General features: G+C 39.4%; 1 protein-coding gene across 8 annotated transcripts in view; it reads left to right on the top strand.

Moving 5' to 3' along the window:
- GRIA4 (glutamate ionotropic receptor AMPA type subunit 4) overlaps positions 1 to 22032 on the top strand; it is a 288436-nt gene that overhangs the window by 213062 nt on the left and 53342 nt on the right. For 7 of the 8 annotated variants that reach the window (XM_018563191.1, XM_018563190.1, XM_018563195.1 and 4 more), the window contains exon 9: positions 15678 to 15788. In XM_018563191.1, the coding sequence (XP_018418693.1) occupies positions 15678 to 15788 (111 nt within the window). Of the gene's footprint in view, positions 1 to 15677; positions 15789 to 17312; positions 17652 to 22032 lie in introns of those variants that run through there. The other variant, XM_018563198.1, reaches the window with a different exon arrangement.

Raw genomic sequence — 22032 nt, 5'->3', positions numbered from 1 at the left:
TATAATAAATAATTATAAAAAAATTATAATATAATAGTAAAAAAAATGGCCCAGTAAATGGGAATTCTGGGGGCGCTGCCTGATCTGTTCCACAGTCAATAGACTGCCAAGTTCGCACATCACTGAGTTTGGTCGCAGAATCGTCGCTGTCATCACTTTCAGTGTCTGATGACGAATTTCCCAACGAATCGCTATCACTCAATTCTGCAAGTGGTTCTAATTCCCTATCGCTGTTTTCTACCTGGTCTAAAACCGCTTAAGACCTAAAGGGACGCTTTTTGGATGCCATGGACGTTCTCAAGTTTACAAAGAACAGTAACCACGAACCACACAATTTTGTACGACCTGCCCATCATGGACAGGCAGATCGCACCGGCAGATCAATCATCGCAAGTGCTCCCCACTGAGGGGAGGGCTTGCAGATGATTGTAATGGTGAGTTGGCAGTTTGCACTTGCGCACCTCAGGTCGTGTGGCTTTCGTCTTGCGATCCCGCTACCAACCCGCCAAAAATTGTACAATTTTCGGCGGGTTTTCTAGCGTGCTCGTTCTATGAAAATCGTGCGACCTTACAGTAAATGCGGTCGCACACTGCCCATACACCTGACGATTATCGTACGATCGTGCGATAATCGTCAGGTGTATGGGCAGCTTTAGGCAGTGGTGAGGATTAGAGGGAGAGCTAAGGGTAGGTTTAGGACAGTAGTTGTTAACTTACAAGATATAAGGGCCCTCAAATGTGGCCCCTAATGTCTCCAAAGAGCCGCAAATAGTATTTATTATATGTAATCCTACAGAAGATTGTCACATATTGAAAACATACTAGAGGAAATGGTAAGAGATTGTTCTACAGGAGTGGTTGGAGACTGAAGTCATGCTGTTGGGAGTCAAAAACTAAGGACATGCTGCATGAAATAGAAGAAGATTATTGTTATTAGGTAGACATGTGCACCGGCAAAAAACAGTTTTGTTTTGTTTTGTTTTCATTTGGATTTTTTATAAATTAATTTTTCGGGATTCGTGTCGGTAAATCAGTTTGTTTCGGGATTCGGACACAATCCGAATTTTTTGTTAGCGGTAGCATGTACGACTTTTAATTATGAACGAATTTTCCTTGCAGCAAAGTGACATTAGACAAAAGAAAAAAAATGAAATTTTTTTTTCCTACAGTTTGCAGAAGAGAAAAAAAAAGTGTGAAGTTCCCCCCAATTGATACCAGACCCTTTAGGTCTGATAGGATTGTTGAGAGGGACCCCCCAAATTAAAAAATGTGCATGAGGTTCTCTCAAAAGTCATACCAGGCCCTTTAGGTTTGTTAGGAAATTCAGGGGGAACCCTACCCCACAAAACATGGAGGGGGAGTGGTGCAGGGAGGGGTGGGGGCTCGATCGACTCCCCCCCTTTCCTGCCCTGCTGGGCCTATTCTCGGATCAAGGGTCTGGTAGGCATTTTAGGGAGGACCCCACATTTTTTACCCCCATTCTTGAGGGTGGGGTTCCCCCTTAACATTTATACCAGACCTAAAGGGTCTTTTTTTTTCACTTTTACACATACTACCGATAAGGAAGTGCATGTCTAGTTTCTCTCCTCCCGGCTGTGTGCTGCTCTGTGCCTCCTCTGACAAAGAGCAGTGCCCAGTGGGGAGGAGAGAAACTTTCCGAAGGCCGGGAGGATAACTGGGGACACAGTAAGCTTACTATGGCCTCAATTATTTACAAACACTCAACAATCTGATCGCTGAGTGTTTGTACACTGTTCTCCATCCTAACTCCTCCGCCTGTCACACAGAGCAGTGCCCAGCGGAAAAGGAGAGAAGCTTTCAGGAGGCCAAGCGTGGCGGGCAGGAAAGCTGTCAACATTGTCACAGGAGGCTGAGCGGGCAGTGCGGGAGGAGAGCTCAGCCTCCTGTGACAATGCTGACAGAGCTTTCCTCCCCGCCACGCTTGGCCTCCTGAAAGTTTATCTCCTTCCAGCTGGGCACTGCTCTGTGTGACAGGCAGAGGAGTCAGGATGGAGAACAGTGTACAAACACTCAGCGATCAGATTGTTTGTAAATAATTGAAGACATAGTAAGCTTACTGTGTCCCCAGTTATGAATGAATAGGAAGTAGGGATGCAGCGATACCAAGTACTGTACTCAGTACAAGTACAGATACTTTTCGAGCTCCAAGACTAGACTAGAGAAAAATTCAAAAATTAGGAGGCAGCTGTCATTTGTAAGGAGCACACAGAGCTCCTGGGATTTGTACATCTCTGTTTTAATGTATGATTTTGTTTTAATACATATAAATAAAGTGATGCACCAATACCATTTTTGCAAGTACAAGTACTGATACATTTTTGTTTATTGTCATGTGTCAGTTTTTCTAAAACAATACAGACTAATGATTTCAGGACAGTGGTGGAGAGCCAGGTCCCAGCTGCAACCTCTGCAACCCTAATAGGAAGTGTTCTACATCACTTCTTATCCATTCATGACTATGGACATAGTAACTGATACCACCTCCACAGTTTATGAATGGACAGGAGCACTCAGTATAGAGGCTTCCTGTTCATTCATAACAGGGGCTACAGAAAAAGAGATTTAGGACTCTGTGTCCTCAATCTCTTTTTCTATTTCAAAAGAGAAATATCAGGGGTCTGTTTAGACCCCTGAAATTTCACCAAAGCCCCCGACAGTAAAGTAAAACAAATATATATATTAAAAACATTTTTTTTTTTAAAGGTTAGAAAAAAATAAGTTTTGGTTTTGGCCTGTCAAATTTTTTTAATTTTAGTTTCGGTCTGAAAATTCCATTTTGGTGCACCTCTACAAAACAACTTAAACTACACATATTGTTCATTACTGCCCTCTAAATCCCTGCCAGAATATTGGTATTAAGTATTGGAAACTTGCCCAGGAATATTATAATATTGCTTTTTTTTATTATTCATAAAAAAACAACTGGTAGAAAGAGCAGCTGAGTGAGTTGGCAAACAAAGTATATGGGTGGATAAGCAGAAGACGAGGAGCAATGATGATCTGCCAAGTACAGTAACCCAACATTGACAGCCAATAACATTTAATGAAAGTTAAATTCTGGTTTCTGTGGGTTACTGCTTAACTGGTAGTTGCCATTGACAGCACTTCAGTAGTTGCCCGTTAGTGACTGTATGTACATAGAAGATATAATAATATGCATATAAGCATTGGTTTAGAACCTTGGATAATCCTTATGCTGTCTTTGTTCTTGGCTTGCACTGTTTGGACCATCAACTGAAGGGTGTTTTATATAATTATGCTTATGAGTACAGTTAAGCTGTAGAACGCATGTTTTGCACTCATTTACTCCTTGCATTCAAACCATTAATACATCTTGTGCATTAAATTATGTCACATGCATAATTCAGTATGTCATGTAGTGTGTGACCAAGACCTCTGCGGTGATAACCGAGGAAGAAGGAATGAAGCTTTTCACTTGGATGTCTTCATTTAAACAAGCCTCGGAAAATGCTATAAAAATGCAGCTTGCAGACAACGAGTGGCTGTGGGCAATGTTTTATGCATTCCTTTCTTCTGGGGATTAACATCTTCAAGCACTAAAAGAATGCTGGCAAGTCTTTTCCTGACCTTGTCCATCTGACATTTTTAGGTCATTATCTGCATTAAGACAACCTTGAGAGCACGGACTGAGCATTGTTAAATAAAAAAACTCCATACGGATAAAAGCAAAAGAAAAAAGCCCGGAAAGTAGCAGTTCAGCATTCATCCAACATTTATAAATCTGTAGTAGCGTGGTTTATAAAAATAACTGTACAGAGGTGTTACTAAGCACTTGCACAGAAAGGTGTGAAACGGTGTACTTGGTGTATGCTCCTCACACTTGGCAAGCTTTGGGGCCTGGAAGATGAATTGAAACTGGGTCAGGTCCAGGATGACCTTGGAAAGAAGTGGGTTGAATGATGCTGCCCATCAGACCTTCTAATAGCCCTTCTAAAACATTCTGTAGGGGAAGTCTCTGGAATGAAGGTAAATATTGCAGCAAACACTGGTCTTGGTTGGTGAGGGAATATTTCTCCGAATGGCTTCTAGTAGATAAATGGTTTGATTTATTTATTTTACATTATCTTACTTATTGTGTTTTTGTGTTTTTCTTTTTGTATTATTCACTCGATTTGAATTGGCCAGGTTTTGACAAGCATGTTGTTTTTCGTATTACATGACTATGATGTACAGCAAACTTTCTCAACTTTTTACACTAGAGTTATCCTTAAATTAAATTTTAGGTCTCAGGGAACCCCTGTTAAAAGTGTTTTTTCTACAGGTCATAGTACATTATTTTGATAACTAAGCTGTAGATATCAAAGTGGAAAAGGTTCCCTTACATTGGTGGTTAGTGGAAACAACCCTTACTTTGGTCCTCAGTGAGAAGAAGTCCCCTTACATTGCGGGTCACTGAGTATCATGTCCATTATATGGGCGGTCTGTAGAAAGAATGTATTTTTTAAAACCAGCTTAGGAGATAACATAGAACTATGCAGGCAATTTTAGGTGGAAGATCTACCTGCCTCTGCTCAAGGAACCCTTAAAAACCTGTGGATGAATCACAGGGTACTTGTTTTATCCTGTGTTCCCTTTTAAGAGATTTCCCTTCATTCCATTTCTTAACAGGAAATAAGAGGAATATCCTCAGTGAGGGCAGACAGCAAAAAAAAAAATCTAGCAAAGTATCTGACCCTGCCCTACACTGTTCACAAGAAAAAAGAAAGACAGTTTTAATAGAAAAAGACATCTGGACTTCAAAGGAAACAAATATTTCTTAACAAAGTATGCCAGTTATAACTCAAGTAATGCACTGAGCACAAATCTAATGGACTGACAAACTGTCCAAACAGTCCTGGAGCTTGATCTGCTGTGTGGGATTATCCCATGTATGATGCAAACAAAGGCACATGACAGCCCAACACTTTGGGCAACATATGACCCTCCGAGTGCAGAGAGGAACACATTTTGCCCAAAAGATTGTGCTGTTGTGTATCCATTATTGCGGAATACAGAAGGTAATTACATAGGCCAAATCAATTTCCTGGACTGCCTGTTATGTCGAAGATTACCTAATTTCACATCTAGAATCCTAACCATATAATGAACACCTGAATCCATTTTTGTAGCTATTGTTTACCATGTTTTACCAGGTTCATGACTGGACTGACAACCAATTTTCTCAGTTGTATTCAATCGTACACTAGATTGTATGACAACGAGGTCTATCACTTTGACAATGTTCTGTCTGGCCATCATACTTCAACTTCAGCCAATCGAAACAATGGCCTCAATTCACAAAGATAACATGCCAGGAAAAGGTTACCTTTTTCAAAACAGTGACAGATATTTTTAGCCAGTCAGATCTGAAAATGACACATGTAGAGATTCTTTCCTTCTGTTAAAGCATTATGAATCTAACCTTTCATAACAAAGGTCACCAAACCATTAATCCAGGATTAGACAATATATGGTATTTTGAAAGCACAGGTCTGTTTACTCCACTACTCCCTTCCAAAAAAATTGTGTCTTTGGTTTGGTTAACTGAAACAGAAATATATTGATGGACTTACCCCATTGACATTCAATGCGCAACTGACAGCAAAGCTGAGGTTGATTAAACTAAAGACAAATTAGGTCAGGTGTCACAATGTTGATGGCTTATTTGTGTAAGACTTGAAATGTTACGAGAAGACAGTACAGGATCTGTCTAGAAGCTTAGTGATGGGCTGTAATCAGCAGCATTTCTCCAGGTCTGTTGAGGTTGGGCACACAGAATCACTGTGCAATGCCTGTCATTGTTCATGTGGTATGAAATGTACTAAATTGCATTGCGAGAGCCTTTCACAGCCCTGTTAGTGATTCTGTCTTGGATATTTTAACAGCACATGCGCACGTCCCGAGTGTTCTTATATGTAAAGTGTGTCAATGCATTTTAGCTAAACCCAAAAACAAAAATGGACTACAGTATTTTGCCGCTTATGAGTGCTTAGATGTGGTGGCTGCATTACATTTCAGGCCTTTTTCCCTTCATGTTTTTACCTAGTGATACTGCCAGTATCAGGTGCCACCCTAGGCTGCTCTTCTGATTTGGACTTCAAAACCCAACTGCTCTCCACATCTTTAGTATATTAATGAGGCGTTGTTTTGTAGTTTACACAAGATAGCTGTGAAAGCCGATTACATTGATTGAGATATCAGTCCCGAGCACAGGTCCAGTGCATGAAAAGTTACAAGAACACCGGGATGCTGGCAGGATCAGCAGGCTTTTTCCTGTACTTGTAGAAAATGTACTTAGCCTAAAAAAAGAAAACAAATGTAGCCAACTAGCCACGGCCTATAAGGACTGGAGGGCTGCAATATATTATTTTTTTGTTCTTGAGTTTGAATGCTCTTTAACCCCTTCATGACTGAGCATGTTTTTAGTTTCTGTGTGTAAATGACATGCACTTTTCATGTGTGGAACGCGCGTTCTATGCGCGATTTCAGTGATTTCGTCCGTTCCCGTCGAAGTCTATGGGCACTAGCGCGAAACAAAACGGACCAATACGCAGCAAAAACGCTTCGGGACCTTTTCATGCGTGGCCCGTTTTGTAGTGCGTTCGGGACGGACGGAAATACGGACAGGTGGGAACTATACCATTCACTTCAATGATTTTTACATTTTGGTCCGTTTTGTAGTGCGTTCATCGAGCGTAGGACGCACTACAAAACGGTCAGGTGTGAACCAGCACTTATGCTGTGTGATTCTTCCACGTCAATAATATACTTTCTTACAAAGTGCAGCCACACATATTATATTTTGTTTTTTAGAGGACAGATAGGGCTATATATTTGCATCACATATGTGTACCTAACACCTCATTTAGGACAAATAAAATATTTAAAAAAGAGGAAAACACTTTTTCCCCAGTTTTGATTTGTAGTATAAAAATAGCACAGCTAAAAAAAATGCGATAAATACAATCATGTATTTGTCATTTATTTGGAAAAACCTCACATCCCTAGGATTTTAGATTTTTTTCCGTACTTCTCAGCCTAAAACTGAAACCTAACATTTTAATCTTTTTTCTCTAAAAGTTAAAGCTAAAAGTGGCTACCTGGCATACAATGTCACTGTCACTAAGTGTCACACTTAGGGGGTGATTTACTAACCTAAACACACGCACGCACCAGGTGCGTGTGCATTTTTACACAACAAAACGTATTTATCAACCAAACACGAGCAACGTGTCACATTTTCACGCCGTTATGGCGCATTTTTATGTATTTACGTACGTGCGCGTCATGTAGCATGCGCCATAGGCCACACGCCGCTCTTTTGGGAAGGTTTCCCAGTCCGTCCACGTAGCTTCGGCAATCTCCACCCAGGCACGTTGCCTTATGCGCCTGTTTTTGTAATGCGCATGGCGCATGTCATAAATACATGGCCTTCCCTCCACCTGTCTTATGAAGGCCTCAGATTCAAGCATGGCATCCTCCATCTTTCTTCTTCAACAACAGCTCTGTGGGGGAGTGGTCTTCTGTGGACATGTGTGGAACGCGCGTTCTATGCGCGATTTCAGTGATTTCGTCCGTTCCCGTCGAAGTCTATGGGCACTAGCGCGAAACAAAACGGACCAATACGCAGCAAAAACGCTTCGGGACCTTTTCATGCGTGGCCCGTTTTGTAGTGCGTTCGGGACGGACGGAAATACGGACAGGTGGGAACTATACCATTCACTTCAATGATTTTTACATTTTGGTCCGTTTTGTAGTGCGTTCATCGAGCGTAGGACGCACTACAAAACGGTCAGGTGTGAACCAGCACTTATGCTGTGTGATTCTTCCACGTCAATAATATACTTTCTTACAAAGTGCAGCCACACATATTATATTTTGTTTTTTAGAGGACAGATAGGGCTATATATTTGCATCACATATGTGTACCTAACACCTCATTTAGGACAAATAAAATATTTAAAAAAGAGGAAAACACTTTTTCCCCAGTTTTGATTTGTAGTATAAAAATAGCACAGCTAAAAAAAATGCGATAAATACAATCATGTATTTGTCATTTATTTGGAAAAACCTCACATCCCTAGGATTTTAGATTTTTTTCCGTACTTCTCAGCCTAAAACTGAAACCTAACATTTTAATCTTTTTTCTCTAAAAGTTAAAGCTAAAAGTGGCTACCTGGCATACAATGTCACTGTCACTAAGTGTCACACTTAGGGGGTGATTTACTAACCTAAACACACGCACGCACCAGGTGCGTGTGCATTTTTACACAACAAAACGTATTTATCAACCACACACGAGCAACGTGTCACATTTTCACGCCGTTATGGCGCATTTTTATGTATTTACGTACGTGCGCGTCATGTAGCATGCGCCATAGGCTACACGCCGCTCTAATAGCGGCATGCAAGCATATTTCCACTAATGCCATATATGGAAAAATCATGCACATGATGCATATATAATGCTGCTTCACAGTTTAGACAAAAATGGTTAGCTCATGCATTTACATTCCTGCATTCATCAACGCAAGCAACACAATGTAGAGCTAATTTACACAACATCACCTTGCAATTCATGCAGGGCTTTGCACAACACACCTGCTGGGTGTGTACACACTACAAAGGTGTCTAGATTGCACCAATAGATCATGCTGGGAGGGAACACACTACAGAGGTGTATACTTGTTCGTGGCGTGTTTATAAGGTTAGTAAATCAACCCCTAAGTGACAGTGACATACTTTGAACATCACTGTCATGAGGGGGTTAAATTAAAAAAATTAACCCCTTAGAGTGAAAAACAGATCTGCAGCTCAGCTGCAGATTTTCATTCTAAGGGGTTAATTTTTATATTAATGATAGTATAAAAATTATATGTAAATATATCATTTTAATTTGTTACATTTATTTTTATGTTTTTACGCTTTATTTTATTTTTGTTACACTTTTCACAATTTTTTAAAACATTTTTTACATTTTTATTTCTTTAATTATATCAAGCAGTCATTGTGAATTAATCTCACTATTACTGCTAGATAATTTAATACATTTTTGGTTGCTATTATTAGGCTGCTTCAAACTTAAGAACAGCCAATAATAACCTTAGTGACACTGATCCTGCAGAATTTCGGGATCAGATGTCACTAAAGGTTTTCTGATTGTTCCAACAACGATCAGAAAACCTACAAAATTGTATCAGCAATAAAAAAACATGCATCAAAATGTTTCCATTGCTGAAAGTTTAGGGGGGAAAAAGCCGGTATACATTGGGATTTCTCGATCTATACCAGCTGTCAGTGAGAGCAGTAAATGCCACTCTGCTCTCATTGTCAGACACCCGATTCCTGAAAGCTTAACTCTTTCATTTATGGATGCCTCTATACTCACCCATCCATTAATGAATGGTAACCACTGATTCTCAGCGGTTACCAGTATTGCAGAACCCCAAATAGCTAATGATCGGTCATTCACTCGGCTGCCCTCGGCAGCTTTGTGAATAGACCCCATAGTGTACGTGATGAGTCATTTGGGCAATTCGTGGTGGGACGTACAGTGTACGTCTCCCGTCACAAAGGGGTTAAGGCGGACCTTTATCCATATCTTTAAAATAACAACACATAAACCTTTAGAAATGACAAGCTACAAACAGATACTTATAGATAATTGGAGGCTTTGTATTCTTTTGCATACCCTATTCTTCTCACAGTGGCTATTTTAACAAAGGACAGGTTACTAGAACTCCCTTTACTTCCTGGAACTATGGCACATGTGACTAGGACATGTGACCATACACATCATCTTAGGGGAGGAAAATGCCTTTCCCTGAGATCTCATGAGATTACAGATGAGATTTCTCAGCAATGCTCTGCTGATGTAACCTTCCCAGTATGCAATGCTTGGGGACCATTACATCACTTGGGCCCAAGAGGACCAGGACGTGGAAAAACTAATTCTAAAAGCAAAATATGGTTGTTTAACTAATGAATGTAAGATGATTTCAGATCAGCATGCAGAGCTGTATGCTGATGTGATTTGTGGCCAAAGGGGGTAAAGGTCCACTTTAAGTTAATTCTAATAGGCTTGCCGCAGTATATAAATAAATAGTAACCAAGCCTCTGAAGAAAACTACGTGGCTGTCCAGCAGATAGAATTGGTCCAACACCCAAGGCTCTGTTCATGCACTCTTCTGAAGGGGCTGGGGGTACTGACGTTCAGGCAGAGCTAGAAAAACGTTGGGCCTTGATTTTACTACTGTGCTTGAAAGTGAATTTCTCTCTATTCTTCCCAAATACTTTGTTCATCCGTCATGAAAAAAATACCCCTAGACCACTTATTAAAAAGTCTAAAATGTCTCTTTTAAAATTGTACAATGAATATAATTATAAATGAAATCTCAAAAGCAAACAACAAGCCTGCAAAATGCTGTAAGAAAGGAAAGTCTCAGTCTAATAAATACACTACTGGGATTCAAGGATGACATGTACATAATTTGAATTCACATGATTACAGATGAGGGTAATGACTGTCTGCGGCACTGGCCAAATGAGAAGCGAATGCCAAGAGACATCATTCAGTTGGGAAATAATCTCTGCACTGTCTTATCACCATAAAACCAATCAACAAAGGAGCTGGACAGTGCATTTAATACATGTTTGGTATCTGTCTTCTTGACTAATGCTCTTGTCTCTAATTTCAAAGCAAGGGATATCCATTGTCCTTGTTCCAGCTTCACCAATAAAAAAATACAGAACATCATTTCTGTACGATTTGTTGCCAGCCTGTTTACATATGTAATATGGCTTGAGTGGTTAGTCGTTGTAGAGATAATTGCCTGCAATTAACTTTCTATGTAGCTTAAAGTATCAAATAGGAGAGGATTCCCTATTTGATGCCAAAAGTATTGGGACGCCGGCCTTTACACGCACATGAACTTTAATAACATCCCAGTCTTAGTCTGTAGGGTTCAATATTGAGTTGGCCCACCCTTTGCAGCTATAACAGCGTCAACTCTTCTGGGTAGGCTGTCCACAAGGTTTAGGAGTGTGTCTATGGGAATGTTTGACCATTCTTCCAGAATCGCATTTGTGAGGTCAGGTACCGATGTTGGACGAGAAGGCCTGGCTTGCAGTCTCCACTGTAATTCATACCAAAGGTGTTCTACCGGGTTGAGGGCAGGACTCTGTGCAGGCCAGTCAAGTTCCTCCACCCCAAATTCGCTCATCCATGTTATTATGAACCTTACGTCATGTGTAAAGTCCCACCTCGGGGTAGGTGTACCTATGGATCGCAACAGCGGAGGATGGATTAGGGTCAGTATGCAGCAAGTCTCTTATGCCTCTGAATGGAGTAAGGCGGTGAGAGTGCTGCTTCACATCATACCCCGTTTTCATAAATAGTCACAGTGGGGATATGCGCTATCACCACGTGGCAGTGGCCTATGCAAAGCGCAGTAACGAATGTCAGTGAAACCGCATCAATGAGATAATAAACTTGACTATGGTATCAGCACAATAAATGAGATAGTAATCTTGGATATAGTATGAGCACAATTCAATGAGATAGTAATCCCCAATATGGTATCAGCAGATGAGATAGTAGTCTTGAATATAGCATAAGCACAATTAAACGAGATAGTAATCTTCAATATGGTATCAGCACAATCAATGAGATAGTAATCTTGCTATGGTATCAGTACAATCAATGAGATAGTAATCTTGGCTCTGGTATCAGTACAATCAATGAGATAGTAATCTTGGCTCTGGTATCAGTACAATCAATGAGATAGTTAACTTGGATATAGTATAAGCACAGTTCAATGAGAAAGTAATCTTTGGCTATGGTCTAAGCACAGTTAATGTCCCTGGGGTCCAATGCAGGAAGACCCAGGTACTTGCGGTTGTACTCCACTTGTTTCGACTGGCATCTGCAGGTCCACTGAGTGGGGCTGTCTCTGGTTGCTCCGAGGTCCGAGTAGGAGGTGAGGAGACGCTGTGTTGATCAGCGTCCTGCCACATTTGTTAGTAGGACGCCGATCAATTAGTGAACCGTGGCTTTAACCCTGCGGCTCGTGTGAAGGGGGGAGGAGCCCTGTGACGCGGCGGCCCTGCTGCTGTCTCTCCTAGACAGGGACGCTCGAGTCCTGTGGCGCGCATGCGCAGAAGGACGTCGGACCGTGCCGCCGACCCGGGTGGCAGCACGAACATTACATCATGTTGGAACAGGAGAGGGGCATCCCCAAACTGTTCCCACAAATTTGGGAGCATGAAATTGTCCAAAATGTCTTGGTATGCTGATGCCTTAAGAGTTCCCTTCACTGGAACTAAGGGGCCAAGCCCAACCCCTGAAAAACAACCCCACACCATAATCCCCCCTCCACCAAACTTTACACTTGGCACAGTGCAGACAGGCAAGTACCGTTCTCCTGGCAACCGCCAAACCCAACCACGCCCATCGGATTGCCAGACAGGGAAGCGTGATTCGTCACTCCAGAGAACACGTCTCCATTTCTCTAGAGTCCAGTGGCGGCGTGCTTTACAACAATGCATCCGACGCTTTGCATTGCACTTGGTGATGTAAGGCTTGGATGCAACTGCTCAGCCATGGAAATCCATTCCATGGAGCTCTCTACGCACTGTTGTGCCAATCTGAAGGCCGCACAAAGTTTGGAGGTCTGTAGCTATTGACGCTGCAGACAGTTGGTGACTTCTGCGCTCTGTGTCTTTCAGCATGCGCTGACCCTGCTCTGTCATTTTACGTGGCCTACCACTTTGTGGCTGAGTTGCTGTTGTTCCCAGTTGCTTTCACTTTGTTATAATACCACTAACAGTTGACCGTGAAATATTTAGCAAGGAAATTTCACAGAACACCTGAATCCAATGATTTGGAGGGGTGTCCCAATACTTTTGGCAATATAGTGTAGCATGTGAGTGAGATAATGCACCCCATGCTTAGAAAACACTAGCCAGCACAAAGCTAAGCTTACTAAAACTCAAAACAATAAAACATACAAAAGGAGAATTTGGAAAATGCTGCATCCCTATATAGCAGTGTAAATATACAGATTATGAACATGATGAGCAGTAAAAGCTTTCAATGCATTGCCTATGGAACATTTATGGTATTGTAGTTTTGTGTGGTTTCACAGGCGCACGCAATTGTAAGGCTTGACATATTTGATATCCATTTATCCAACGTGACTCCATCTTTTATATTTTACCAACAAAATGGGTATTATATTCTGTTTCTGTACACTAATTTTCATCTTAGTGTATTTTATCCTAAAAATACTAATTTGATAAACATTTGCGCAAATACTGTGCAACATAAAAAATTGCAGCTAGCATGTTTTTATTCTACAGGGCCTCTGCTTTCAGAAAATATATCATTGTTTGGGGGTTTTAAGCTGTTTTCTAGCCAGAAATTCAGATTTTATCATGTATGTGCAAATGTTAAGACGGCACCGGACGGCAAGTGGTTAAACAAACAGGAGGCAGGGTACAACAGACATCAAAAGCAGCCTTGTTGCGTTACACGTGCTGAGTACCTACTCATAAACCTAATGTGCTTTGTGAGTAAGCATCCAGCATACAAAACGCATCAGGGCTGCTTTTAAATCCTGTTGCGCAGTACCTCCTGTTTGCTTAGAGCAGGGGTAGCTAAACTACCATTCCTTGCTATGGCTCAGATGCATGATAGTATTTGCAGTTTCCCCACAGCTGGACGGCTCCAGTTTGGCTAACCCTGGCTTAGAGTGTATATCTCTTTTTTAATTTTGGAGAGAATAAGGAAGGAATAAAGGGTTTTACTGCAGTGTATAGAGAGATCCCCCTTCTTTGTTTCCTGCTGACTATTGTCCAAGAGAAAGAAAGTTTTGTAAATTTGATGAGAAAACCAAAATTTTACAGTTGTCCCCAGAAGACGTAGTAAGGGGAAATCTCCGAGTCGGGTCTTCTGTAGACAGCTCTCTAACAGGGGATTTCTATCATCCTGTTGCATATCTGTGAGAGGAAGTGATAGGAAATTTCCCCGATGGTACAAAGACAGAAAACCATGAAATGGCAGGAGTTTTACCTATTCTTTACTCTACCCAAAACTAAAAGAAAAACTAATTTTTTTTTAGCTATGCATACACTTCTATAAACTGTGCATTACTCAAGCCATTATTGTGGATTCGTGTATTTGATATTACTGTCTGGCTGCAATGTATTTAGTCTTGTGGGCCTAGGTATGCACAAATGAGATGAGGAAGTGTTTTTTTTTTATTCTTTATTTATGCAAAGAACATGTTTTCAATTTTTACAATAAAAAATAGTGTAACAGTACAAGAAATGTACATTGTCATAGAGACAGAAAAACATACCAATTGGACAAAAAACAAGTCCCCAGTAAAGTCCATTGATCTTTCCCAACCTATTTGGCTACCTCGAGTCTCGCTCTAGTCAAAAAAAACAGTAAAACCCAGACCCAGAGCAGGGAGATTTTGTAAAATGTCCAACTCCAGGTAGAAAATTGGTAGAATTGTTAGAAAATATAGAGAGAACTATTGAGGACAAAAAAGAATAAGGAATGCACAGGCTTAGGAAGACATAGTACAGAAAGACAGAATAGAGAACGGAAGAGGAATAGAGAGAGAAAAAAGGGGTAAAAAAATATATAGAAGGAAAGGAACAGGTGTCGATGAAAAAATAGCTCAGAGCCGGCCTCCGACCTATATATTTCTGCCAACCACTACAATATATAAATAATAAATCAGTGACCTCTAATCATCTGGTGCGCAGAGAGACCGATATTCCACAGAATTGTGTCCAATGGAACCAGCAAATGAATAGTAATCACCTGCACTCAGTAAAAGATTTCAAATGATAAAGTCCACATGTTGGTGTTACATTGTTGCCCTGATGAAGGGTCCCTACGTGGCCTCGAAACGTCAGTTATAATTATTGCAACATGTATGACGATCTGTCCGATTAAATGGACTTCATCATTTGAAAACTTTTACTGAGTGCTGGTGACTCCTATTCATTTGATGTGCACAGCGCCATCCGTGAGTATCACTATAAGCACCATTATTGTGGTTTTGTCCAGAGATGTTGCAAGGAGTGCAGGGGGACATATTGGACTCCAATGGAACCAGACATCTTGAGACCCTCCCCCCATTTGGGCTTCCTCAGCTCTCAATTCCTTCATTAGTCTCATTTCCTCTACTTTACGGAACCTCAGATCAATGGGCAGAGGAGATGGTTGTTTCCAAAATAAAGGAATGCATGCTTTAGCTGCTTTCAGGAGATGAATGAGCGAGATCCGGAGTTTTAACATTCCTTGTACCCCTTGAGGCGCCACTTAAAAGTTCCCCTTCTTCCTCTAACAGTTATAAGCTCCCCCAACCTTTGATCCTGGTCAAACCAGTCACTGTTAGAGTAATTAATAGCAAGCATAAGCAGAGGGATCTTGTCTCATTGCTGACCCTAGAGCAGAGGTGGGCAAACTCCGACTCTCCAGCTGGTGTGGAACTAAGAATCCCATGAGGCATTGCAAGATTCTCACAGCCACAATGATCCTGAATTAGATAAAACAAATGTTAAATATAAACACGTATCTGCGCATTATAAAATCTGGCATTCTCCTACAAGTGATCTATAAATATCCTATGTTACAGATTGGTTACTGGAATGATATGGATAAGCTAGTTTTACTGCAACATGAACCATCCTTAAAAAATGACAGTTCCGCCATTGAAAACCGCACAGTCATTGTTACTACAATTCTGGTAAGTCGTTTTCTATATAAATAAACTTTAACGTGTGCATTTTGTTTTATTTTCTTTAACTTAAAAACATGAATATACATTATATTATTTAAGTGGGGAAAAATCTTTTCTACCTATGCTCCAAATTTAAAAACATTGAAAAAATCCATGGAATATGTTAATGTATATTTATGCTTTATATATTTGAATTGAAATTAATTTAATGTGATATTATATCTTGAAATAAATAAAATTACTGAATATTTTTTTGATTTACAACAGCAAGAAATGTAACATATATTTACTTACTTTAATGCTGTGTTGCATTAAAAGATTACTGTACTGATTAGCTAAAAAAAAACTCAAACATTGTATGACCAAATTCGATAAAATTGTTTTGATGCGCTTGCAAAATCTGAGACCTAGTTATGATTTTCAATGTTTTTCTAGTGATTATCAATATTTTTCTGAAGAATTAATGTTCACAGAATTACAATACAATAAATAATGTTCACAGTATTACAGCAATAACAATAGAAATAACATTTCATATAGACTGTACACACGTTAATCTACCTGAAAAACATTTTTATTTTTTCAAAAGTATTTATTTTCCTAACATACTTGAAACCACCACAATCCCCTCAAAATATATACTTCCCATTTATTACTTGTTCAATAGAAAAAAGCTTATCGACATTTAGCATACATTTATAACATAGAATACGTTGCATGTGTATTTTTTCCTAAGTTACATCGTGCTTTCATGAAGGATGAATATATTGGTTTTAGTTGTTTCTTTTAAATGATTAAATATCAATACAGTTCTTTTATTTTAGTAAATGGTACAAACATACAAGTCCTCTCTGCCTTTAAGATAATAGTTTCTTAAGTTAGCACTATGACCAGTTTTATGTTGTCAACATCAATAATTTTCTACTACTGGTGAAAAATTATTGAGATCCACATGCTACCGTAAAGTAATTTAAGAAGCTAATTTTGAAATTTACAACAGTACATTTTCCTGTCTATACAACGCACAGAAAAAGCCTAGACAGCCTCATTTCTTTTGCTGTAGAACCGTAGAACATAAATCACCTTTCTTTATTGCGCAGTAATATCTAGCGTATTTGTCAGCCTCAAAATTCAGACATGCCCTTTAAATCTGTTGTCAACACAGGCAAGTGTAGGGTGACCTTTATTTGTCTGGACTTTCCAGTACATTTCTCTGAACTTTTCACCTTCTCTGTTACACTTGGTTTAAACAGAATACATCTATAAAACAATCTTAAATGGGAATAATGTGTTTAAGACTTTCTTTTCTTTTTATCTTTGGCTGTTGAACACTTAAGACACGAATGGATATCTTTTTTATCATTCTAATAATTCTGCTGTTACAGGATTATTGTACACACTTCTATGTACAGGGAGATAGACTGCTTTGCATGATAAGTTATACACTCTGAGCTGTTTGTACGTTGCATTTTTTTCCTAAAAGATTCAGTAATGGGAAATCATACTTCAGTACAGTCCTCCTCTTTTCAGCCTCTGATGAAGAATCCTATTTTAAGGAATTGATCAAGAAAGAACATTTTCAAGACCCAGCGACCATGCCTTGCTATGGCTCAAGTAAAATTCAACAATGTAGTCAAAGTAGTGATTTTTTTTTTTTTCAGTCTTCAATGTGGATTAATATCCTTCTGACTTCATAACATCCATCACACTACTTATGAAATGCCTTGAGATATATTTAAATACTGCAGTACTGAAAGATCGTACAACTGCTCCCAAAAGTTATCCAATAAAAAATGAATTGCAAAACTGGAGGCTCCCTCTAAGACATCATTATGCTGGTAAAAGATAGCTTTTCAAGTGGGAATAGTCAAATGTAAAATTAAAAACTACATTTAAATTAAAAATACACGGCATTCCCTACATATATATTCTGTTAAAAAAAATCTTAATTAAGTATCATTTTGTAAAAAAAAAACAAAAAAAACTTAATACTATACATTTTACTATACAAACAAATAAGTTTGCTGGCTAAAAATATGTAGTTTATAACGTCTATATAATTATAACAATACATTTTTCATTACTTACATTCTTTAGTGTTGTTTTAGCATTTCATTTTGTATATTATGCTGTTTTTTGCTATATTGCCTGCTGCTGTGGCCTAATACTTCACCTTTTATTCACAAGTGATGTTTATGGTAGTGTGTAATGTCATTAGTTTAGCCTTCTAAGTTAAACAGATTATTTGCATTAAAATGCTTAATGAAAAGTGTTACATTTCACTGCTGGCTTTAAATATGTACAGTGGTGTCCCTTGTATGTTTGAAAGGATTCCACAACAGGCAATTTTTCTTAAACTGTTTTTACAGAACCATTATTTAAATCAAAAGATCAAACATTTCTTTTTTTTCAATACTGGTAAGGCTAACTCTGGATTTCTACAGGAAAAAAAACAAGCAAACAGTAACAATATTTATTAAAAGTGAATTAATTTTAAAAAAAATTAAAACGTTGCACATAGGAAATCTGGTTTTACTCTAACAGTTTAATCCGGTGTTTATTTTGTTAAACTAGATTTTCTTGGCATTTTTTAATTTGACTTTTTATGTACTTATTTATCTTTAACAGCCCCTACATAAGATTTATAAAGTGTGACCATTTTGTGCCTTGCAAATATAAAAAATGTTTAGCCTATACGGGAGTACAAGGAATTGTGGCGATCAGCTGAACAAAGAAAAGCCCCAAAACTAATTTGATTTTTTTTACACTTTAATATTTTGTAACCCCAATGATAACATTTTCAGAGAAAACTCCCAACAGTAAAACATTTTGGGATAACCTGACACTTCTGTTGTATCTGTTTTATCTTCTTACTTTACATCTTGCCTAAAGTGCATCTAAAGGCATCATTTTAGTTGTGGATACAGTATAGAATAATTTTTTTACATTTAAAGTAGGGTTTTTTTGCTTTCTATGTCCTCGCTGGGTTGATTCTCCCTTTCTATGTTTCTTGGTGACCATTGTCGCTAGACCGTAAGTGGGGGGAGAACTAAAAAATGGCAGTTTTTGCTAGAACAGGAATAGAGTTGAAATCTTTTGTGAAGGTTCTCATTTATCCAGATTATGGCATAGCTAGTTGTAGTCAGTCACATTCAAGTGGGCATGTTTTTTATTGTTAAAGATGTTTTGCAACTTATCCAAGCCACTTCTTTAGTTCTAATGGGTGTCAGGAACATACCGTAGCCACATGGGTAACTCAGTCAACTGAATCCAATCACCGTGGAATGTGTCGAGATTGATGTTGATTTCCCAAGAGCAGAATTTTAGGTGTGGAAATTGTGGAACTTGCTTGTTCCCTAAAGGGGGTGAGGGTCTTCAAATCCATCTATCTCTCACATATGATGCCATTGTAACATCTATACTCTGGCAACTTGATAACAATGATTACCTTCAGCCATGAAAATCCAATGATTATCACCTTTTACAGACTTCGTGGCACCAAGGGAAGGGATTATGTCATTATAACAGAGTGGTTTGACAACTATAGAAGAGATAGTCACCCGCACACCAAGGTCCAATGCATCAATATGTCCTTTTATTGATGGCAGATACAAATGGCATTACAAGTATGAGCAACGTTTTGGAACCTACCAAGGCCCCTTCATCAGGCAATAGTTGCCTGATGAACATAGTGAAGAATGGTACTCACAAAAGAGGTGAATAAAAAGAGTGTTGGACATAAATCTAAGGATACATGCAGATTCCTAGCAGTCAGAGAAAACAATCCAAATATGCTGCTAGACCAGCAGAAACAAGCTGACTCAGCTGAGCGCGTTTTCAAGGAGTTTCCCCTTCTTCAGAGCTGGCTATTTTGAATTTGTGAGGCGCCAACTGCTCGTCATCCCAGCACCCTTCTACATACTACACTGGGAATCCGGTCTGGTGTGCAATGGGATATCTGTTTATTGTGGTTCCACATCTATGACACCTCTTATCTTGATCCTGGACAATCAATGATTGCCTTAAACATTCCGTGGTGATTGGGATAAGCTGGCTGAGTTACCTATGTGACTGTAAATGATGAGGTATGTTCCTAACACTCATTAGAGTGTTCAAGAAGCAGCTTAGATAAGCTGTAAAACATATTTTATGTTACAGAACAAGTCCAGTTGGATGTGACTAACTATTACTAGTAAAAATCTTCCAATTGATACAAGATGGAATTTTGGAATTTTTCTTGCTGTATAGAAATGTCCTCTTACTTCCTGTTGTGTCTACCAGATTGGAAGTAAATGTAATTCTGCCCAATAAACACAGGCAGCAAAACTAAAAACCATACAAGGATTAAACCATTCCCTACATTGTTCAAAATGAAAAATAGTCTTGGCTTTAGATATACTTTCAGCCCCATTCACATATTGAAAACAACGCTTAGAAAGTTGAATATGTCATTAAAGCTGACATGGCAATCCAAACACTGCATTTTCTTTTGATATAGAGAAGCCTTCTGCACAAGCTCGAATCAAATTATGGTGGTGGTAGTTAGATTATAAGCATATAATGCATGTTGATTACTCAACTCAATAATGCACATTTGCTGATAAAAATTGTTTTCAAATGGTAAGTTTGTAAATAGAGCTTTTGGCTCTAGAGTTGTTAGCTATAGGTTTTTGGGGCAACCAAATTTAACGCACGGGGCAAATATTAGGTGCTTTTCATCCTTTTGCCAGTAATCACACATTATTGTACAGCATTGGCTCCTTTCATAACTCAAAGCAAAAAGATTACCACTTTAATGTGAAATGCTTGGGAAAGTGATAGTGGATGCATGAGGGCCATATTGGTGCATGTATGCAGTTTTTGAGTAATATTTAAAAGATTTTCTTCTCGATCTGGATGTGCAGCACACATGTAACATTCCTGTATTGTTAATATTTAGCCCCAGACAAATCTGTTGCAGTCAGGCTACCCACCAATTAAACCAAGAATGTTGGGTGGTGGTATCTACAGATGTGTGCTGAAGTGATAAAAATAAGGATGAAGGGACTGATGCAACACACTTCCAGGGAAATAAAAGGCCTAAGTTGTAGCTGCTATTTTCTGAAGTTTAAAAGAGAACTATGGGGTAAGTGTTTTTCCCCATAGTTCTCTTTATGGACACGGGAGGACATATAGTAATGTAGATACCGAACAGCAGTGAGTGAATAGCCGAATGGCGCTGAGCGGCATTCGGCTCGGCTGTTATGCTGGGTCCCTCAGAGGTACCGAGCAGAACAGAACGGCCACCCAGGAGCGGGAGACTGAGCCGTGTCAGAATAGAATTTTTTTATTTTAGATCACGGCTGGCTCCGCCCAGCTGTCAGAAGCAGGCTGTCGGCCGGCCAATGGCCGGCTGCTCGGCCAGCTTCGGCTTTCATCGCGGCTCAGCCGAGCCGAGGCATATGCCTTCGGCTTGACTGAGCCGCTCGGCTAAGTGCGGGAGCTATACGGGCTATTGTGAATCCTGGGGCCGAAGCTAGCCGAAGGATCGGCCGAAGCAACGGCTAGATCATTCGGCTGCTTCGTGAATAGACCCCTAAGTCTCTAAGCAGATTTCATGCTGTTGTTAAGGTCTCTATAGTTAGAGAAGTGTACAACTCAAGAAGAGGCCGTGGAAGTAGATGTACAAAAAATACTTTGTTCATCATTTGTAATGGGCCTATGAGAGGGATGATTTGTCCCTGCAATCCAACCAGATACAAAATGTGGCACTTCTAGTTGTAACGTGGAAACATTTGAACCTTCAGTGTATATTCATCTTGTAAACAATTTCTTGGTCAAAGGTCATTCTGAGAAGATTCCCCAGATGGTTTAGTGAACTAATAATCTACAAATGACCAAATCAATTAAACTGAAACTATAGAGTCTCCAGTTGGTGCTCATGTAAGCCACTGTCCTTGTAAGACAATAATGTAACAGCTTATAGCCCTAGGTGTGCAATATGTATCTGTCAAGAGAGAGTCAGGTAGAGGGCAATGCTCAGCATTTCTCTAGGGAGATTAGATTAATAATCGCCTCAGAATCCTATTGTGAAAATAGTGTTTCGTAATATTGAACCAGGGGTAGGAAATGTTATTGGTAAATAAATTTAGTTTAAGAGTATTCTATGAAATGAACACTCGTATAGTAAATGCCAAAATACAAATACACTGTGATTGAACTTCAGTATCTAGCCATACCCAATAGCTGACTCTAGAAGGGGTTAAGGCAT

This window comes from Nanorana parkeri, unplaced genomic scaffold (genome assembly GCF_000935625.1).
Source record: "Nanorana parkeri isolate BGI_ZX_2015 unplaced genomic scaffold, ASM93562v1 scaffold639, whole genome shotgun sequence".
Classification (NCBI taxonomy): domain Eukaryota; kingdom Metazoa; phylum Chordata; class Amphibia; order Anura; family Dicroglossidae; genus Nanorana; species Nanorana parkeri.
This window is presented reverse-complemented; position numbering and strand designations above follow the sequence as displayed.